This window comes from Leptopilina boulardi, unplaced genomic scaffold (genome assembly GCF_019393585.1).
Source record: "Leptopilina boulardi isolate dan_hultmark-lab unplaced genomic scaffold, ZJU_Lbou_2.1 LbouV2_332, whole genome shotgun sequence".
Taxonomy (NCBI): Eukaryota; Metazoa; Arthropoda; class Insecta; order Hymenoptera; family Figitidae; genus Leptopilina; species Leptopilina boulardi.
This window is the reverse complement of record NW_026137899.1, coordinates 3,796,125-3,815,454: the sequence shown is the minus strand read 5'-3', so window position 1 is coordinate 3,815,454 and position 19,330 is coordinate 3,796,125. Positions and strand designations below refer to the sequence as shown.

General features: G+C 28.9%; 1 protein-coding gene across 1 annotated transcript in view; it reads left to right on the top strand.

The window, feature by feature from the left end:
- The first annotated feature begins 7,766 nt into the window (after nucleotides 1–7,766).
- Nucleotides 7,767–19,330, top strand: part of LOC127285410 (transcription factor SUM-1) — a 158,032-nt gene continuing 146,468 nt past the window's right edge. The window contains exon 1 of the mRNA XM_051311412.1: nucleotides 7,767–8,686. Coding sequence (XP_051167369.1) covers nucleotides 8,466–8,686 — 221 coding nt within the window. The 5' untranslated portion in view covers nucleotides 7,767–8,465. The remainder of the gene's footprint in view (nucleotides 8,687–19,330) is intronic.

The following is a 19,330-nucleotide window of genomic DNA, read 5'->3' as shown; positions in this document are numbered from 1 at the left end:
ATTTTGAATAACATGAAGTTTGTCCCATACTCTTTTCGATACCCAAAAGAAAATGAGTTGCAACAAAAATGAGTCCAAGTTTTTTCTGTGTACGGGGAATGGGGTTTTACATAGTTTTTGACATAGGATCCCATGTGGTTTCCCATGTGGGGATTTTCAATAGGGAAGTTAATTTTTCCTTTGTGTAGCCTTTAAATATGTGCAGGTTGATTGGGCCTAATGCATTGGATGATTGAGCAAGCAGTCCAATTGTCCAGATGTCGTTTGGATAATTGAGCAGACGGCTTGCTCAATAATTCCTTTTTTACTGGGATTTAAAGCATAATTTCACACTTTAAAACTTTGGATAGCATTAAAATGTACAAGAACTTGATAATGAACATTTTTTAAATACGAACTGATGTTACAGGTATATTTTGAATATTTTATTCAATGTATATTTTTGAATAATTAAATATTTTGCCTAAAAAAAGTTTGTTATATTTTTATCATTCTATTTTTTTAATACATAATATTTTTAATATTTATTTTATTAAATAATTTTAGCTAACTTTACTACAAAACAATTTAAAGTTTAATTTAAAAATTAAATTAATTAATAATTAATTTGTAAATCATTTATAATTTAGATATATATATATATATATATACTTAAATAATCGGTACAGACCATCAGTACTAGCGGTCTGTACGGGTACAGTTCCCAGCCGGTTATAAACTCCGACATTCGTCCGACTTTTCTGCCTGGGTGTTCTTAAAAAGTTATAAACAAATAAAGTTTTATTTATTAAATAACTTTTTAAGAACATACTTATTACAATATAAAAAAGGTAACAATTGTCGTCTAGAAAATATTAATATTTAAAAAAATCCGTACGCATTTCTCTAGATAATTATATCAGAAACAAAATAAAAAAATAAGAGGATTGATTGAAAGGACCCCGCACACGCTATAGGGGAAAAAAAATTTCGGTCAAATTTTTTTTTAAACTTTGCAGTTTTGTAGATTATCACCTCCTGAAAAAAAAATATTCAGGTCAAAACCTCCAAGAATCAAGTCCTTCTGAACTACACCATGTTGAAAGCTTAAAAAGTGACAAAAAAAATAAGTTTTAGGCTCATGGCTAAGCTCTAGCTAAAGGCTTGAGTTTGACTCAAGACTTGAGTTTGGCTCGAGGCTTGGCTTTGGCTCGATGCTCACGTATGGCTCAAGGCTTAAGTTAGAGCCAAACTTAAGCCTTGAGCCTAACGTGAGCCTCAAGCCAAACTTAAGCCTCGAGCCAAACTTAAGCCTTGAGCCTAACGTGAGCCTCGAGCAAAACTTAAGCCTTGAGCTATATATGAGCCTTGAGCCAAACTCAAGCCTTGAGCCAAAGCCAAGCCTCGAGCCAAACCTGAGCCTTGAGCCAAACATGAGCCAAAGCCAAGCCTCGAGCCAAACTCAAGTCTTGAGTCAAACTTAAGCCCTAAGTTTTTTTTCACTTTTTAAGCTTTCAACATGGTGTAGCTCAGAAGGATTTGATTCTTGGAGGTTTTGACCTTAATATTTTTTGTTCAGGAGGTGATAATCTACAAAACTGCAAAGTTTAAAAAAATTTGACCGAACTTTTTTTCCTCTATAGCGTGTGCGGGGTTCTTTGTGGCAACTAGAGTGCACAACGATTTTTCAAATATAGTTTTAAGAATAACGCGTTTAAAGTTTTTTTTAACAATTTGGTCATGATTAACAATGATTAAATTAAAAATTACCTGTAATCCGCTACGCCGGGTCCATATAGCATATCATTTCTATGTCTATAAGGTGTACCTTAAGCAAACGAATTTTTTTTTTTTGATTCTTTTAAAATATAAAGGTGGTTTAACCTCATAAAACTAATGGGATGATATTTCTAAGACCCTAAGGGACAATGTAAGAAGAAAAATTCGATTTTTTGAAAGTGTCTGAGTAATGTTATCCCTTAAATTAATTCCTCTTATTATTGTTAATTGGTTAATAATTACATAAAAAATAGTTTCTTAAAAATTTTATAAAATATTTACTTCTCTTAATTTTTCAAAGCTTAAAATTAAATTAAAAAATTATGTTAATTGGATTAGTTTCAATTTTATCATTCAAACTTTAGTTAGTTTTAACATAGAAAGATTACATATGTGAGGCATTTCATTTGAAACAAATCAGTCATGACTTAGATTTTTTTAATATTTCATTTTTTTGTATTGTTTGGGGACTTAAATAAGTGTGAAAAATTTTAATTAAAAATCTTAAATTTTTTTCAAGTTATTTACATTAACAAATTTAAGATACTTTTTTTCCTTTTCGCTATAACTTTTTCATTTTTCTTTGTACAGAAAAGTGTTTTAAATGTTTTTTCTTTAAAAATTATTGAATTTTAAGAAAATGATTTTTATTTTTAATATTTTATAATTTTTATATTATTTATTTAAAAAAAAAATTTTTTATTAATGTTTAAACCTGTTATTGGGCTAATTTCGATCTAAAAAAATCATGAATATTCTTCAATACTATACAAATTACATTTTAAAATTTGGTAAATGCTTTATGTTTTGTTCTCGAGAAAATTTTTTTTTGAAATTTACCGTGCATGGCTCTATCGCCGCAGCATGGGATCTAACCCAAGCTTACTGCCCGATAAAGATTTGGCCTTTAGACAACTTACATCGTCATCCGTGTATTTGTTTATGAATCAACCCAAAGTCGCAATTCAAAACAATGAATTTAATTAGATACTAATGACTCCTAGATTTTCCTCGTCTAATATTCATAGTGTAAGACTTCATAGGTAGTGAAAAATTTGTATTTATAATTTACAAACGTCTTAGAACCGTTATAGCAAACTAGTGATTTTATTCATTTTTAATTTCTATCGTTTTATTATTTTTTATATAAATTAATTACAATTATTAATAATGGGAGTTAATTCGGTGAATCGCTGTGAATTTGAAAAAATATTTAAAACGAAAGTGGAGGCTCAAACAGGAAATAGATCCGTGTGGAGTAAACAGCAATATGAAGCAGTGAAATCAATTTTGATTAATGGAAGTGAAAAAAAGTCAAAAAAATTCTATCATTACTCCAAAATGTATGAAATTCTGCAGATTGATTCGGAGTGCAGTATAACGCGATGGACACGCGATTTAAGTTGTCTAAATGCCGAATCTTTATCGGGCAGTAAGCTTACTCCCTACGCAAATAGATGAATGTGAATGATTTCTACGTGAATTCCTCTAATTGCCAGCAGTAAGCCTACTGCCTAAGAAGTAGACTTATTCCCGGATTCTTCTATTTCCCTACGACATATACATTACGTGTACCATATACAAATAATGAATGTCAATGAAAGTAAATGTAAAAAAGTCAGATGGGATCATAAGTAGCAGTCCACGGAAAACGATGTACGCGGTATTGGGCCGCGTAAAGTACTTTTCATGCGTATTTTAAAAACGAGGGGCGGATATGGCCGAAAGAATTCTACGGACAAAGTGGGTGGGATCCACAGTAGCAGTTTACGCAATTTGATGACGCGGTTATTTACTTACAAGTCTTGATTTTTCCTTTAGTTATGATGTGCACTGTTTTTTTCGTCATTTTTCATGCTATTTTATGGTTTTTTGGAATTTTCTCGAAAAATAACGACTTTTGGTAAAAAATGTATACAACATTTTTTACGAGATAATAACAAAAATACGTTAGTATACCAAGTTTCATTAAGATCGGAGGTAAGACGCTTTCGGAACTTCACTATTTTGTCTCGCATTTCAAAGAAAACAGACTTAAAAATCATACAAAAATTTTTTCTTATTCCTTATATTCCTTATATTTTTTCTTACTCCCTTAACAGAAATTCACTTGAATTTTTTCATTTTTGTCAATTTGATTAATAATAACAAGCTGTCCCCATTTACCCTGAGTTTTTCAATTTTTGGGGTAAATGGGACAGCTTGTTATATTATCACAAAAAAATTTTCAAGTTTTTTCATCCCTTAATACAGTAATATACTTAAATAAACTTTTTTCTTAAACCTTTCTTAGAAACTATTCTGTCCCTATTTACCCCAAATTTTATAAAATTTTCTAAATTGTAGGGTAAATGGGGACAGTCAGTTTCATGCGTTTAAAGCATATCTAAATTTTTTTCTGCTGCATAAAATTAATCCTGGGAATGTAAATAATAACTTAAAAAACATAAACCCGGAAATATTACCTTTTAAAGGAAGAAACTTACGTATTTTAAGAAAAATATCGGTTTTGTCCCCATTTACCCCAACTGACCCTACATAAAACGAGGTGCATGTTCGGATAATACGGAATCTTTCGGATAAAACGGATGGAACCGATATGCAATAACAATAATTATACTCATTTGTGATTAATTTTCTTTGTAGCACATTAAATACATAAAAAAAATTATAAAAATTTTTGAATTTTAGGTATTTATTCTGTGTTATCCGAGTTTTCGCTTATCCGAGGTGCCTCTTCCCCACATTACCTCGGATAATGTTAGTTTAATTGAACTTCAAACCTTAGCTATCCCATTTTTCTCCTACGTCCCCTACACGGAAAGAAATTTAGTAGCAATATTTGATAAATCTGATAGGAAATTTTAGTATTCTCTTTTTTAAACGTGGAACATTTGGGTTTGATAACGAAAATCGGTATATTTTTACCAATAGTCTTTTTAGTAAATATATTCCAAAAATTGAAATTATTATTTCGTAAATTGATAAATTTATACGAAAAACCAGAAGTAAGTTAAACCGACGCGCACTTTGTTATTTACTAAATTTATAGGAAAATTTGGAAAGATTATTTCGAAATTTGTTAAAACTATACTAAAAATTCGAAGTGGTTCAGTCGTGACAGATGACAACAGAAACACCAATAGATTCTACGCCAAAGTTTTATCTCTTTCTTATCTCGAGGATAGACGAGGATATGAACTTTTAAATGCACACACACACATACACCGCATTGTTTTACATCGATTGGCTTATTTTTATTCCTAACCTGTACTAACTACATTCGCAGAATAACGCTTCACATACAAATTTACGCTCATGTGAAAAACTGATGTGACCATTCTTATATACTAACCAGACATGTTTTTCACCGCTTATGAGAAAGGTGAAATTATATCAAAACATGTTTAAAAATATAAATAAAAATCATTATTTATTGGGAAATAATTAAATATTTTATTATTTTTTGAAGAACAATTTTTTTTACTGATTTTTTGTAAAATCTTCGAAATTAATTATATAAAAGAAATTCAGGTCTGTATCAAGATAATGGTAAAAAGGGGCTTGTCTAAAGTGCTTCGTCAGTCTTCGTTACCACTCGGTGAAGATCGGGCAATTCCGAACGTTCAACTTCGGCAAATTTCGTCGAATCTCGTTAACTTTGATATTTCTTTTTCAATTTTCAAAATCTGAAATAATTATATCATTTTATACAATTCTAATTACGAAATTTGAAATATTTGGTTACGTAAATATTATATCAAATTTTCTTTCCAACTATATTAAATATTCTTATTTTAATCTCAATCATACTTAAAAATAGTATCGAAAATCATTATCATGCCAAAATGTTCCGCAATTGTAACCAAATATACTAAAAAGTAACACCATAATATCAAATATTGCTACAAACTTTCTTTCCGTGTACTCGTTCTAGCCCATAGCAACAGACAAGTAGATATCGAAAAAATAACTATTGGGATCCTAGCATAAAACTCTAAAAATAATTGTTGACGTTAAAAATTTCCTTAAAATAATTTGTTATAAACAAATAAACGAGAATAAATTAATTTTAATTGTTTATAATATTTTTACAACAAATGTAACTTAATAAAAATAATTCAAGTGATACATGTTTGCTTAGTAATTTTTCATAGAATCGAATGGAGATATTATATTTTTTTAATTTTTTTATTTGATTACAACTAATTCTTTAAAAAACTTTTTTCATAAAATTTTTAACATCCAAAATTATTATCAGGGTTCATGCTGTGATCCTATTAGTTGTTTTTTGGATATCTGCTTGTCAGCGTGGATATGGGCACTAATGGATTAATCATTAGATTTTTTCTTAGATATCTAATTGAAAAATTAACTCTTTGACATTTATTTCAGAATTTTATTATGGTTTTAAGAGAATAAAAAGGGAAAATTTTAGTTTGAATATTTTTTAAGATTTATGCCGTTTTATAGTCATCATAAAAGTAGAGGTCGCATAATTCCCGACGGTAGTATATATGGGCGATTCCACGTGAGATTTACATATGACATTTTAAATTCGGTAAATATATTTTTTTCGATCTTAATAGAAAAAATGGTTTACGTATTTTTTTATTTTTTTAAGTGCTCAAATTTTCGAGTTATGGATTTTTCAAAATCTGATTTTTTCGAGTTTTTTTAAAATACACCTAATTTCAATGACATCTAACTCTAAAAACATTGAATTTAGGAATTATGATCAAGATACAAAAAAGTTTCAGTTCTTCATCGACTTTCAAAATATGTTAACGAAAAAAAATTTTGAAAGTTGATGAAAAACAGACTCTTTTTTGTATCTTGGTCATAATTCGTAAATTCAATGCTTTTAGAGTTAGATGTCATTGAAATTAGGTGTATTTTAAAAAAACTCGAAAAAATCAGATTTTGAAAAATTCAAAACTCAAAAATTTGAGTAGTTATAAAAAAATAAAAAAATACGTAAACTTTTTTTTCTATAAAGATCGAAAAAAAATATATTTACCGAATTTAAAATGTGATATGTAAATCTCACGTGGAATCGCCCATATGTATCACAAATTAATTTTAAAAATTTCTAATTTAACATTTTTTAATTAATCAAATTGAAACGAAGTTTACTGTTTCCTTTATTGTTCTAACGTTCTTATGTACTGAAAATAATAAAAAAAAAATAATAAAAATGATTACAAGAAATTATTGAGCAACAAAAAGGATTCCCGCTACTGTACCAACTTTCAAATTATTATTCTAGTTAATTGAGTAATATATATGGAGCTAAAAAATGATTTCTTTTCAAAAGTAGAAAATATATAGCTGTAATTGAATCATCTCACCAAGCAAATAAGACTTAAAATTTAAGAGATTTTCTCAAAATTGTTTCATTAACTGTCTTTAGTTTCCCCTAAGAAATCCCAACTATCACAAAATAAGGACCACCCAAATGACAGTATTTATCAAATTACAAAAACAATAAATAGAATTTGCATAACCTACAAGATTTTTCTGATGACAAATTTGTTTTCTTTTCATCAGACATGATTACATTAGTTTCATACATCTCTAAACACGTAAAAAACAGAAGAAATAAAAAATTTGTGATTTTTGGACGGATTTGCAACATACTGCAATATGTGTAAAATGACAAAAGGACAACTGGGAAGGTATTATGGGTCCCTCATTAAAATCTCCGGAAAGACGTTAAATATGCACGCACCGGCAGAAGTGAAGTATCACGAGGTCACGCTAGATTTCCGAGTGGAGAGCTTTTAATTGATGATCAAAACCACTCCCTAAAATGAGATGCTGCCAAAAATCATGCGTCTTTGATATTCGAAGAGGCGGGTCTTTTGTCTTTAAGGAAAATTCTCCTCGTCACATCATTGGTTGTCCAGTTTAAAAATAGTTATTTTGGGGTGTGACTTGACACATATGCAGTATACCGTTCTCATAAGAGTAGCACCACAATCACAACGATAAAACACACTATTTAGAGTACACACATATGGACCACTTACGCATTATAGTGATCCATGTGGACCGTCGGAGACATTACTAGAAGATGCCTAAGTCTTCATTCTGATCTCCGGCATCAAGGATTTCAGATCTTTTCAATCTTCGCGCGTCGCGACAATATTTTTCTTTCACGTTACTGAAAGTTTATTAATTTCATATTTCACATAAATCCTAAGTTTATCAGTTACTTTTTTTATAAGTTGTCAACTTAGAAGCTTTCAATTTTTTCTAAAATCAGTATCATAAAACTGTACATTTATCACTGACTTTATAAATTATTTATCAGTTACTAAATTTCGGGTTGTTTGTTTATTTATTGTCGGTATTACCAGCTTGAAAGTTTTAAATTAACTTCCTGTGTTCCGCGAGTGACAAGTGTCTTGTCTGCAGCAATCAGTTTTTGTGATGTGTTTTCATGATTTTGAATCCTGATTCAAGAAATAGCTGAATAAACAGGAATATGTTCAATAGCATTTGTGTTTAAAAGGTTGAGAAATAAAAGTGAAGAATCTGAAAAAGAGAAATAGAAAAGGGAAAGAAGAAAAGTTGAAATACCAAAGTATAAAAAAGAGCAAAAACTAAAAAAATGTATTCGTCTTGGGGGTAAGGTAGAAAAATTCAACGGCATTAAATATAAAAAAGTGCGTGACATATTGAGTGTGCGAGTTATTTGTGAAATGATGACCCTCATGACAGACGTTGGACCTTACCAGTACGAATCCTACGATAGTTATCATCATCACAGGCGACACTTTTATTCGTCAAGTGATGCGGATTATTTGCAAAGATACGTGTCTGATCGTGATAGGGAGAAGCAAACGAGGATTGCAAGTACTGATAGCAGTTTGGCATCAACCGGAAGTGTCAACTCTGTAGATTGTCGCCATGAACATCTAAGGTTAGTAGGTTTCCGCCTTTGGCTACTTCTGCTGTGATACTTGAGTGTGGGCACAATTTGCATAATTTATGCGGACCATGTCCTTTGAGAATAAATCGCATCCCCTCCGGAGATCATTATTGACAGTATATATTCAATATCAAAATTATGCTGAGAGAATTTCATGTCATAATCTTCCTCAATTTCATTTTTTCTTTTTATTATTTATTATTATTGAAATTTTCAATTTATTTTCCTTCAGAATTTTATTATTTTATTTAATTTTAGGAAGAAAAATTGAAAATATTTTAATCCGCAAACCTTTTAAATAGATTGAAAAGAGTAAAATTTTATGATAAATAATAATTTTTCTTTAGCACATAAACAATATTAGATTACAATAAAAAAAAATTAATATGAAAAAGTTAAAAGAATTTTTGAGAAACAAATAAAAAATTTAAACTAGGGTAAATGTACTAATTACGGCGCGATTCGAGTCAAAATACCTTTGAAATAGAAAATTCGACAATTCTATTGTATAAAGTTAATTGAAGACTTATAAAACTAAAGGCTTATGTTATTTAGATATTAAAAAAAATTTTAACTTTATAAAAATAAATTATTTAAACAAATATGAGAAATTAAAACTAATACCGTAATTTTCTATTACGGCGCGTTTGTATCAGTTTGTATCAATTTCGGTGACCAAAATTACGTGTATTTTGAAGATACTTTGCCCGCCGTAATTGAAGTCAATGGAAATCTTAAAATTGTTTCAATTACGGCGAGGGAAAAAATTTAATGTCAAATAATTAAATTAATAATTGTTTAAATGTGCATCTTAATAAGTAATTGTTTCAAAAAAAGATTAAAATAATTTTTTTAATCATTTTGCAACAGTTACATTAAATATAATAGTAATAATAGTTATTTTTTATAAACGCGCCGTAATGGATGCACTTGCTGTAATTGGTACACTTACCCTAATCTTACTCTTTTACGTACACAGGAAAAAAAATTTCATTTCAATAATTTAATTTGTAATCTCTAATCTTACTATATTGACACGACAAAGTCTTAATCAGAGGCCCTAAAAATAACGTTGCGTCAAGTTTGAATGCAAATTATTGCAATATTGTGGATTATTGTCTCAAATTTTTGAACCAGACACTTTGAATTTGCAATTTGAAATCTCATTATTTTTACGTGAAAATCTTTATTACCCAGATAGCACAAAAACTTGCAACAACCTTGCAGCATTATAAAAATGCCAAGTTCCCAAGCTTGCGCGGCAAGCTTCCAACAAGATTGCCTCAAGTAACAAAATGTCCCACTTTAGCAAGCTTGCAATGAAAAGTTGCTGCAAGCTTCCAAAAAATGTTGCCGCAATTTTGCAATGACAGCACAGTAAACTTGGTTGTATCTTTTTCTATTGCAACGTTTTGATGCACATAAGTTATATCAAAAAGAGATCGTTTTGTGTATCATTTTTAGAAATTTAATTTTGAGTCGATTCAATTCGGCCATGATTAATATAAATTGATTAAATTTTTTGCATCAAAAAATGAGACCGTTTCGTGTATCATTTCTAAAAATGATACACAAAACGATCTCTTTTTGATATAACTTATGTGCATCAAAACGTTGCAAAGATTTGATGCAATTTTTGGTCTCAATTTGATACTTTTAGGAAAACTGTGAGATTGTTCCAACCTTGCAGTGAAAGCTTAATGTAAGCTTGCAATAAAAGGTTCATATGTGCTTAACACAAGCTTACAATATGATTGCTGCAATCTTACAAAAGACTTGTGCTTGAAATCACAAAAGGAAAAAATTGAAATTGTTTATTTATTAATTTTTTTATTTGCATTATATTATTTTATGTTAAGTTAATGTTACACGAAAAACCTTCCATTGGAAGATTGCGGCAACATTTTTTGACAACTTGCAGCAACCTCTCATTGCAACCATACTAATGTGGGACATTTTGTTACTTGAGGCAATCTTGAGGCAATTTTCATAATGCTGCAAGGTTGTTGCAAGTTTTTGTGCTGTCTGGGTAGAGATCTAAAAAATACACCTGAATTCAGTTTGAAAGCAATTGTTAACAATTATTGTTATTTCGATTTTTTAACACTTAAAAAAAGTTTTATAGATATATCTCAGTTTTAGCTTGTAATTTTTGCAAAATTGTGCTAAGATGTGAGTAAATAACATTTAATACCCAAGTATAAAAAGTTTAGAAATAATATATTAAGAAATGAAAGATGCCCCCTTAAAACATACTTACGTGATGCTGGAACAAAATATTGCGGACATACATACATACAGACACAAATTTTTTATGGACAATTTTTGAACTCCTTGCTATTTATAACGACAAACTATGTCAAATTTTTAGATTCTGAACAATATACAGGGCATTTCCATGAAAAAGCGGACTTTCTGTCCGTGCGTCACGATGCTTAAATTTGTCTGTAACTTTTTTTGAAATTATTATAAAATAAAATTTTTTTTCGAATGCAAAAAGATAAGAAAATAGAAACGTTTCCAAAATTTTTTTTTATTTTATAAGAAAATTGAAAAAAGATACAGCAGTTTTAGTCATCGTGTCGCAAGGACGAAAATTCAATTGTTCTCGTGGAAATGCCCTATAGACAAAAGTCTGATTTTATAAATATATATATTAATTAATTATAATAATAATAATTATTATATTAATATATATATACTAGGAGCACTTCACCCACGTGAGCGCTAATCCCCTGTTTAAATTCTTTAAAAATATTAAATATCATTTTTATAAAATTTATATTTAATAACATTTAAAAAATTTTTAATAGTGAAAATTTATATACATATATATTTTAATATAAACATGAACACTTGTATATTTTAACTTGCATCCACAAACTAAATATTCATCTATTTTAAAATTAAAAAAATTAATTAGTACCCTATTGAAAATTCCCATGTAGGATCCTATATAGAACCCGATAAAATTTCCTAGAAAAATAAAACTATATAAAATCTCTGAATTTTATAGGAATTTTCATAGGATTCCATATAAATTCGTATAGAAAGTGAATTTTGGTTATTATTATGAATTTTTATGTTTTTTACAGGAAATTACATAGGAAATTTATATGAAATTGACATGGGTAATTGTCATAAGATAATGTGAGAGAAACTTTAGAGGAAATCACATAGGAATGATTCAAATTTTAAAATTTCAGCTCTATACATTTGTTATTACAAAACTAAAAAATTTTTTTTATTTATATTAACAGTTTTTATAAAAAAATGAATAAATATTACAAAAGTACTTTTGGGGTTAGGTGGCGCGGTTATCTGAAAATTTCGTTAAATATTAATAAAATGATTAAATGAAAGTTGATTACATGAAATTTACACATTATTAAGCACCAATAACAGTCCTTTTTAAAAAATTTAACCGAATAATGGGTTTTTAAATATTTACAGCGTAATTCATAAAAAATATATATATATTTTTGATAATTTTACGATTTCATAGAAATGTTTATAATTTAAATGAAATTTTCTAATTTTTAAAATAATTTTATTGTAAAATAACAGTACAAGAATTATTTTATTAAGTTTTATAATCTTTAAACTTTAAGGGGGTAGTCTGGTGTTTCGATGCCTTTTTGGGAGCTTATTTCATGATTTTTTTTTTATTATAAAATAAAATATAATCACACCAAATCTTTTTACTTCGTTTTATTCTAATCATGAAGTGTTGAAAAAAATTATAATCGATTATTTTTTACTAGATTTTGTTATTTATATTTAATATTAATGTTTATAACAAAAAAATGTTGGCGCAGATGATTTACAAAAATCTATCCGACCAATTGCTCCAATTTTTTTATAGCTTATTCTACACAAGCATGGCTCTGGCGCGTACTAGAATGAAACATTTTTGTTAATAAATAACAAAATAGCGGACTATATAAGCGAAAAGATACAAAACTTGTCTCTATTTTATTGACAAAAAGTCAAAAATAAAAAAAAGTTATCATTAAAATTGGGTAATTCTAGTACGGGCCACAGCCATACTTGTGTAAAATAAGCTAAAAAAAAATTGGAGCAATCGGTCGAACAGATTTTTGTAAATCACCTGCGTCAGCATTTTTTTGATATAAACATTAATATTAAATATAAATAACAATGTCTAGTAAAAAATAATCGATTATAATTTTTTTCAACACTTCAAAAGGAGAATAAAACGATGTAAAAAGATTTGGTGTGATTATATTTTATTTTATAATAAAAATAAATTCTGAAATAAGCTCCTAAGAAAGGCCTAAACACCAGACTACCCCCTTAAATCACATAATTTAATTAATTTCACTCCTGCGCCACGCAACCCCGGGTAATGTGCCAGGCCACCCCCGGCCGGGGTTGCTTGGCGCGCTTTGCACAGCTTCAAATAAAGTGGTATAAAAAGAAAAGTATTAAATATATTGTAACTTTTTTTTTAAATTAAAACTGAAATGTTACAACAAGTTTTCTATACAATAACTTTAAAAAAAAAGCAAAAATGGGTGAGTTACACAACAAAGAGTAAAAAGTGCGCCAAGTAACCCCGGTCTCTTCTATGCTTATATATATGAGAGATTCTTTTTCAATCGCCCCAGCCCAAAAAGTGAATGTTCTGGGATTGGCTTCATACTTTGGTAAATTGTTGTCCTATATGATAGTAATAAATCCCTAAAATATAAACTCATTAAAAAAATATTTGTAGAAAGTAGAGGGGGTTGAAGTTTTGACGTTAAGGATAACATTGTCATTTTCAAATCCGTATAACTATAACAACAAGGAGGGGGTCCTTTATGTTTATTTCATAAACATTATGCTTCCTCATTGTGTGAAGCAAAAAATTCGCTTCCTCGTGAAGGAAGCAATGAACTTGTCCAATTCAATTGATTGATTTAAAAAATTTCGAGTTAAAAATGTTTTAAATTAATTAAATTTTTTGAAAAATAAAGAAAATTTCAATTAATTTTGAGTGTAACATAAACTTTATATATACGAATCGATTCGTTTTAATGCAAGGAATACAATTATTTTATTCATCAACTTGAATTTTAAAAAAACACAAAATTTTTTAGCTAAAATATGAATTTTCGATTTTTCAATTTTTATTAATTCTCAAATTTTAAATCAAATCTATACTTTATATATACCAACCAATTCGTTTCAATGCAAGGAATAAAATTATTTCATATATAAACATGAATTTAAATAAACACATCATTTTTTAGCTAAAATGAGAATTTTTGATTTTTTAACTTTCTTTAATTCTTTAAATTTCAATCACATCTATACTTTATATATATCAATCGATTCATCTTGACATAAAGAAGACGATTATATTATATATTACCTTAAATTTTTCGATTTAAAAATTTTTTCAATTAAAAAAAAATTTTTGGAAAAAAGACGATAAAATTTTTTTTTGGGGTATTTTCTAAAATCATTGTGTCCATTTTGAGATATTGATGTGACAAATATACGTACCAAATTTTAGCCAAATCCGTTAAAACGTATTAAAGTTATCGTGTTCACAAAAAAATGGATCCACACACACACACACACATACATACATCCGGACAATTGATCAGGGACTTATATATGACATTTATAAATAGAAAAAAATTTGTTTGGTGCATTTCTAATAATTTCATAATTTGAAGGACTACATAGCTTCCTCCAGAGGAAGCAAAAGTTAATGGATTTTAATTTATCCATAATGAATTTTAATGCATTTTTTACGTACTTTTCAAAAATGTATACAAAATTTAAAAAAAAATTTTTAACCCCTTTTTTTTCAAAATCAACCCTTATTTTTTGATTTTCACCCCTTCGGGTATTTTTTTTTTTTTTTATTTTATTTTCATTGGAAAGCTGAGGTTTTTTCCCATGAGCTATGTAAATATGAAAATGGGACAACAATAATTTTGTGAGAAACAGAATATTAATCTAGGCGTTGCCGATAACGGTTATACCTAAAGATCATCTTCAAGGATTTAGGTAGGAACCGGCTGCTTTCATATTCTGTTTCTCACAAAATTATTGTTGTCCCATTTTCATATTTACATAGCTCATGGGAAAAAACCTCAGCTTTCCAATGAAAATAAAAAAAATAAAAAAAAAAATTCCCGAAGGGGTGAAAATCGAAAAATAAGGGTTGATTTTGAAAAAAAGGGTCAAAAATTTTTTTTTTTTAATTTTGTATAAATTTTCGAAAAGTACGTGAAAAATGCATTAAAATTCATTATAGATAAATTAAAATCCATTAACTTTTGTCATAGTTATACGGATTTGAAAATGACAATGTTACCCTTAACGTCAAAACTTCAACCCCCTCTACTTTCTACAAATATTTTTTTAATGAGTTTATATTTTAGGGATTTATTACTATCATATAGGACAACAATTTACCAAAGTATGAAGCCAATCCCAGAACATTGAATTTTTGGGCTGGGGCGATTGAAAAAGAATCTCTCATACATACACCAATATAAATATATATATATATATATATATATATATATATATATATATATATATATATATATATATATATATATATATATATATACTAGAGTGGCTTCGCCCCCCTGCGCGCTTCGCGCGCCAACCCCCTATAAATAATAATATTTATTATTTAAAATTATATTTAATTATATAGACCTGTATATTTTAATTCTCATCTGTAAACTTCATTTTTATTTATTCTGAAATTAAAAAATAAAGTAATTAGTAACGTAATAAGTTTTAACGTATTTTTAAAGATTGGTTTTTAGCCAAATTCTTTAAGAAAAATTTTTAATTTTTAAAGAATTTGTTTCCAAGATGCACCACGGGGAGGTGTAATAAGCTTTAAAGTTTATTACAAACCAATCATCTTGCATCTCACCTAAACTAAAAATTTGTTATAAATATTAAATTGTTTTATTATAATTAATTAAAAAGTTAGGTTAATAATAAAAATTAAACGTATTTGAAATTAATGTAAATATTACAAATATTATCAATTTAAATTTTTTGACATTACATTACTTGAAATTTTTATCCAGCAGACAAATGAATTTATTTCGAATATTTATTCAAAAACCTCTCCCCAAAAGATATTTTCTATATTGTCAAATTCTGTTGAATCAATTTCAACGTATAATTTATTTTGATTTTTACATCTAGAAAGAGCTACATACAATTGACCATGTGAAAATAAAGGTCTACGTAAATATATTCCAACATGTTCGAAACTTTGTCCCTGAGATTTGTTGATAGTTATTGCAAATGCTAAAACTATAGGAATAGTTATTATATTATATTATATTATACTATATTATTTTGATTAATTTTATTTTTAATCAAAAGTTTTTACATTTGAACAGCAAAAGTTTATTTATATTTTAATATGAACATAAACTATATTTTAACCTTCATCCGTAAAGTAAATTTTCATCTATCTTGCAATTAAAAAGTTAATTAGGAACGGAATAAGTTTTGAAAGATTAATTTTTGCCAAATTCTTTTAAAAAATTTTTTTATATCCAAGATGACCCTAATTTTGAGGTTATGTCAGTATTTTTTTCTATGAATTTGACAAAATTTTGAGGTTATGTTCGCCTCCATGCCTATCACCTTTGACGTAAATTTGAGGCTGTTATTATTTGAGGCATACGTTACGCGAATATGTATGCTTTGTGTGCTGAATGGTAGGCGAGTACAGCGAGTTCCCGCGTAGTGTCGAAATTCTCGCCTAGTGTTCATTTGAGACAAATTCTGAACGGTACGCGAGTCTGAATACTCCGTGAGTTGAAAGGTAAGCGAGTACTGTGAGCTCCCGCGTAGCGTCGAAGTTCTCGCCTAGCGTTCATTCTTGAATCAGCGGCGGCGGCGGCGGCGATATCCTTTTATAATATAGTAATGATAATGATATATCTTCCTATATTACAAAAAGATATCGCCACCGCCGCCGCTGTTTCAAGAATTCTTGACCTAGGAGGGGAGAGTCCCCCCTCCTAAATTTTGAGGTTATGTTCGTTTCAAGACTCTGAACATAGCCGCAAGTCCCCCCTTCCCCCGCCAGAAATGACCTAAATTTTGAGGTTATGTTCGTTTCAAGGTTTTGAATATAGCCGCAAGTCCCCCCCTTCCTCTCATTTCCCCTCCTCGGTCAAAAATGACCTAAATTTTGAGGTTATGTTTGTTTTAAGACTCTAAATAAAGCAGTAAGTCCTTCCCTCATCTCTCTCTGTATTTCCCGCCAAAAATGCCATAAATTTTAAGGTTATGTAAATTTCAAGACTTTCAATATAGCCGCAAGTGAAGGTGGAGTTTCCGCCAATAATGACTAGAATTTAAAGGTTATGTTCGTTTCAAGACTTTTTAATAATTTATTGGATTTTAGGCAATTTCATTGAAATTATTTTTAAAAATAATTTCTTAATGTCGATTTTAATTTATTTAATTATTTATTTATTATTAATTTAATTAATTTATTAATTAAAATTTAATAATTTTAATAATATTTATTCAGATTTCAATGAATTTGTACTAGTAATGTACTCCTTTGCCATGAGCTGTCGCATGAACATGCCATTCAGCGCTAACATTAAAATCATCTTGATGGTTCATTAAGTTCATCATTTGATATTTATTTTTAAAATGTTGTTTTGCCCCATCACTAAAATAAATAATTTTCTTTACATCAACGCTTTTTTATATATGTGGAAACAACATTTTTTGAATAGTATATACAGCACTTGTATCATTCCGCGTACTATCTGACAAAAATACAATAATTTCATGCTCAATTTTTTCATTTTTTATATGGTAATAAACGACAGGAAAAATTGTACACTGGTCGTTATTAAAATGAAAGGCCTGAGACGCATCTTGAATGACATATTTGTAGTTTTCTGAAAAATCTAAAACAACAAGTACTTCACCATCACTTAAATTATTTTTTTTCTGTAAAATATTGCGACTGTTCTTTCGATATAAATGAATGAGGCTTCAAAAGCAACAATTTTTTATTTAGTTCCTCTAGGAATTCAACTGTAGGCAAAATTTGAGTTTGCAGCGTTGATCTATCTGTACCTGACCATGAACTAAATTGTACATCGTAAAAGTTTTGTTCTTCTAATAATTTTTGTAAGTAAAGCATAAACTCAGAAATGTCTGGACATTTTGCACATTCGCCAAGAGAACATTCCTCACTAGGATTGGAACATGTAATTTGCTGCAAGCAATCTTTATAACTGCAAATTGATTTTTCAGAATTTTTGGTTAATTTTTCAATGTTAATAGCGTCCAACATTAATTTACAATTCTGGTGAATGGTACAAACACAGACGCAATGTGTTCCACTACCACCAGCAAGTATGCAATGTTTTGGCCGTAGTTGGGCAAATTTGCTGAAACTGATTGGACAGTCTGGATAAGATTCTTTAAATTTAAGAAAAAGACCTCTCAAATCTAAAAGAAGAAGCCGTTTCTGCATTAAACAACGTCCATTTTCATTCTTTACAGAGATGACGTCTTTCCTACCTGGCATTATCCTAACGTTTTCGTCACTGTTATAAAAATTTAAAATTTTTTGGACAGTTGATTCGGGTAATAGTTTACCAACTTTCGAAGTTGTTTCTGGCAAAATGCCTTTTGCATCTCTAAGATCTTTTGCTTTTTTGGCAAATTGCCAACTGCAATTAAATTCTTTTGATATTTTTTTAGCAGACCATGATTTTGGTGTTACGGTAAGGATTTTTAATTGCATTGGATTATGTCTGGACAAAGTCTGAAATTTTTCTTTTAAATCGCTAAGCAGGTTTTCCAACTCAATTTCTCTCTTCGATCGGACATCTTCAGGATTCAGACTGGACGATGTTTCGTTTAATTGAGCAGAAACATTCTGATCTTGGTCAACATCCATCTGATTCGCATCCAATACATTCTCAGAAGCGTCAGAAGGTGTTCTGTTAATTGAAGCATCCTTACTTTTTTTTCTACATTCATTGCAAATTTTTGCATTATCGTCAATATCAGGGAACTTTCGTTTGAGATTTTCAGAAACATTACGCAAATACTTACCTTTGTGACCCACGGCTTGAAAGGGATTACAACATCTATCGGCATGAATGTTACTTTTATTCGGCATATATAATAACTAAAAAAACAAGCTTAACTAATAACCTTATAACTAAAAATCTGACAACTAATAAAAAACAAAACTTACAACTAATAAAAAACAAAACTTACAACTAATAAAAAACAAAACTTACAACTAATAAAAAACAGAACTTACTTACTATAAAAAAACCGGAGAATAAGAAATAAAAAATAAATGAATAGAATAAAAAAGAAAAGAAATGAATAAGGCAAAGAAAATGAAGGGAAAGAAAGGTCAGGAATGACGGACTATGTATAATTAAAATATGCGTAGAGAATCGGTAGAATATAAAGAGTGTTCTGGATCGCTGTCGCAGAAAGAATGAACGAGCTAGCGTGCCAGACCCAGGTTCGTTTGAGACAGTGGTGGGGAGATGAGTGGTAGGAAGAAACGTGACGCGCTGATTGGCTCACGCGCTAGCGCTAGTATGCGAACATCTCCTTATATGGTCATGGTGA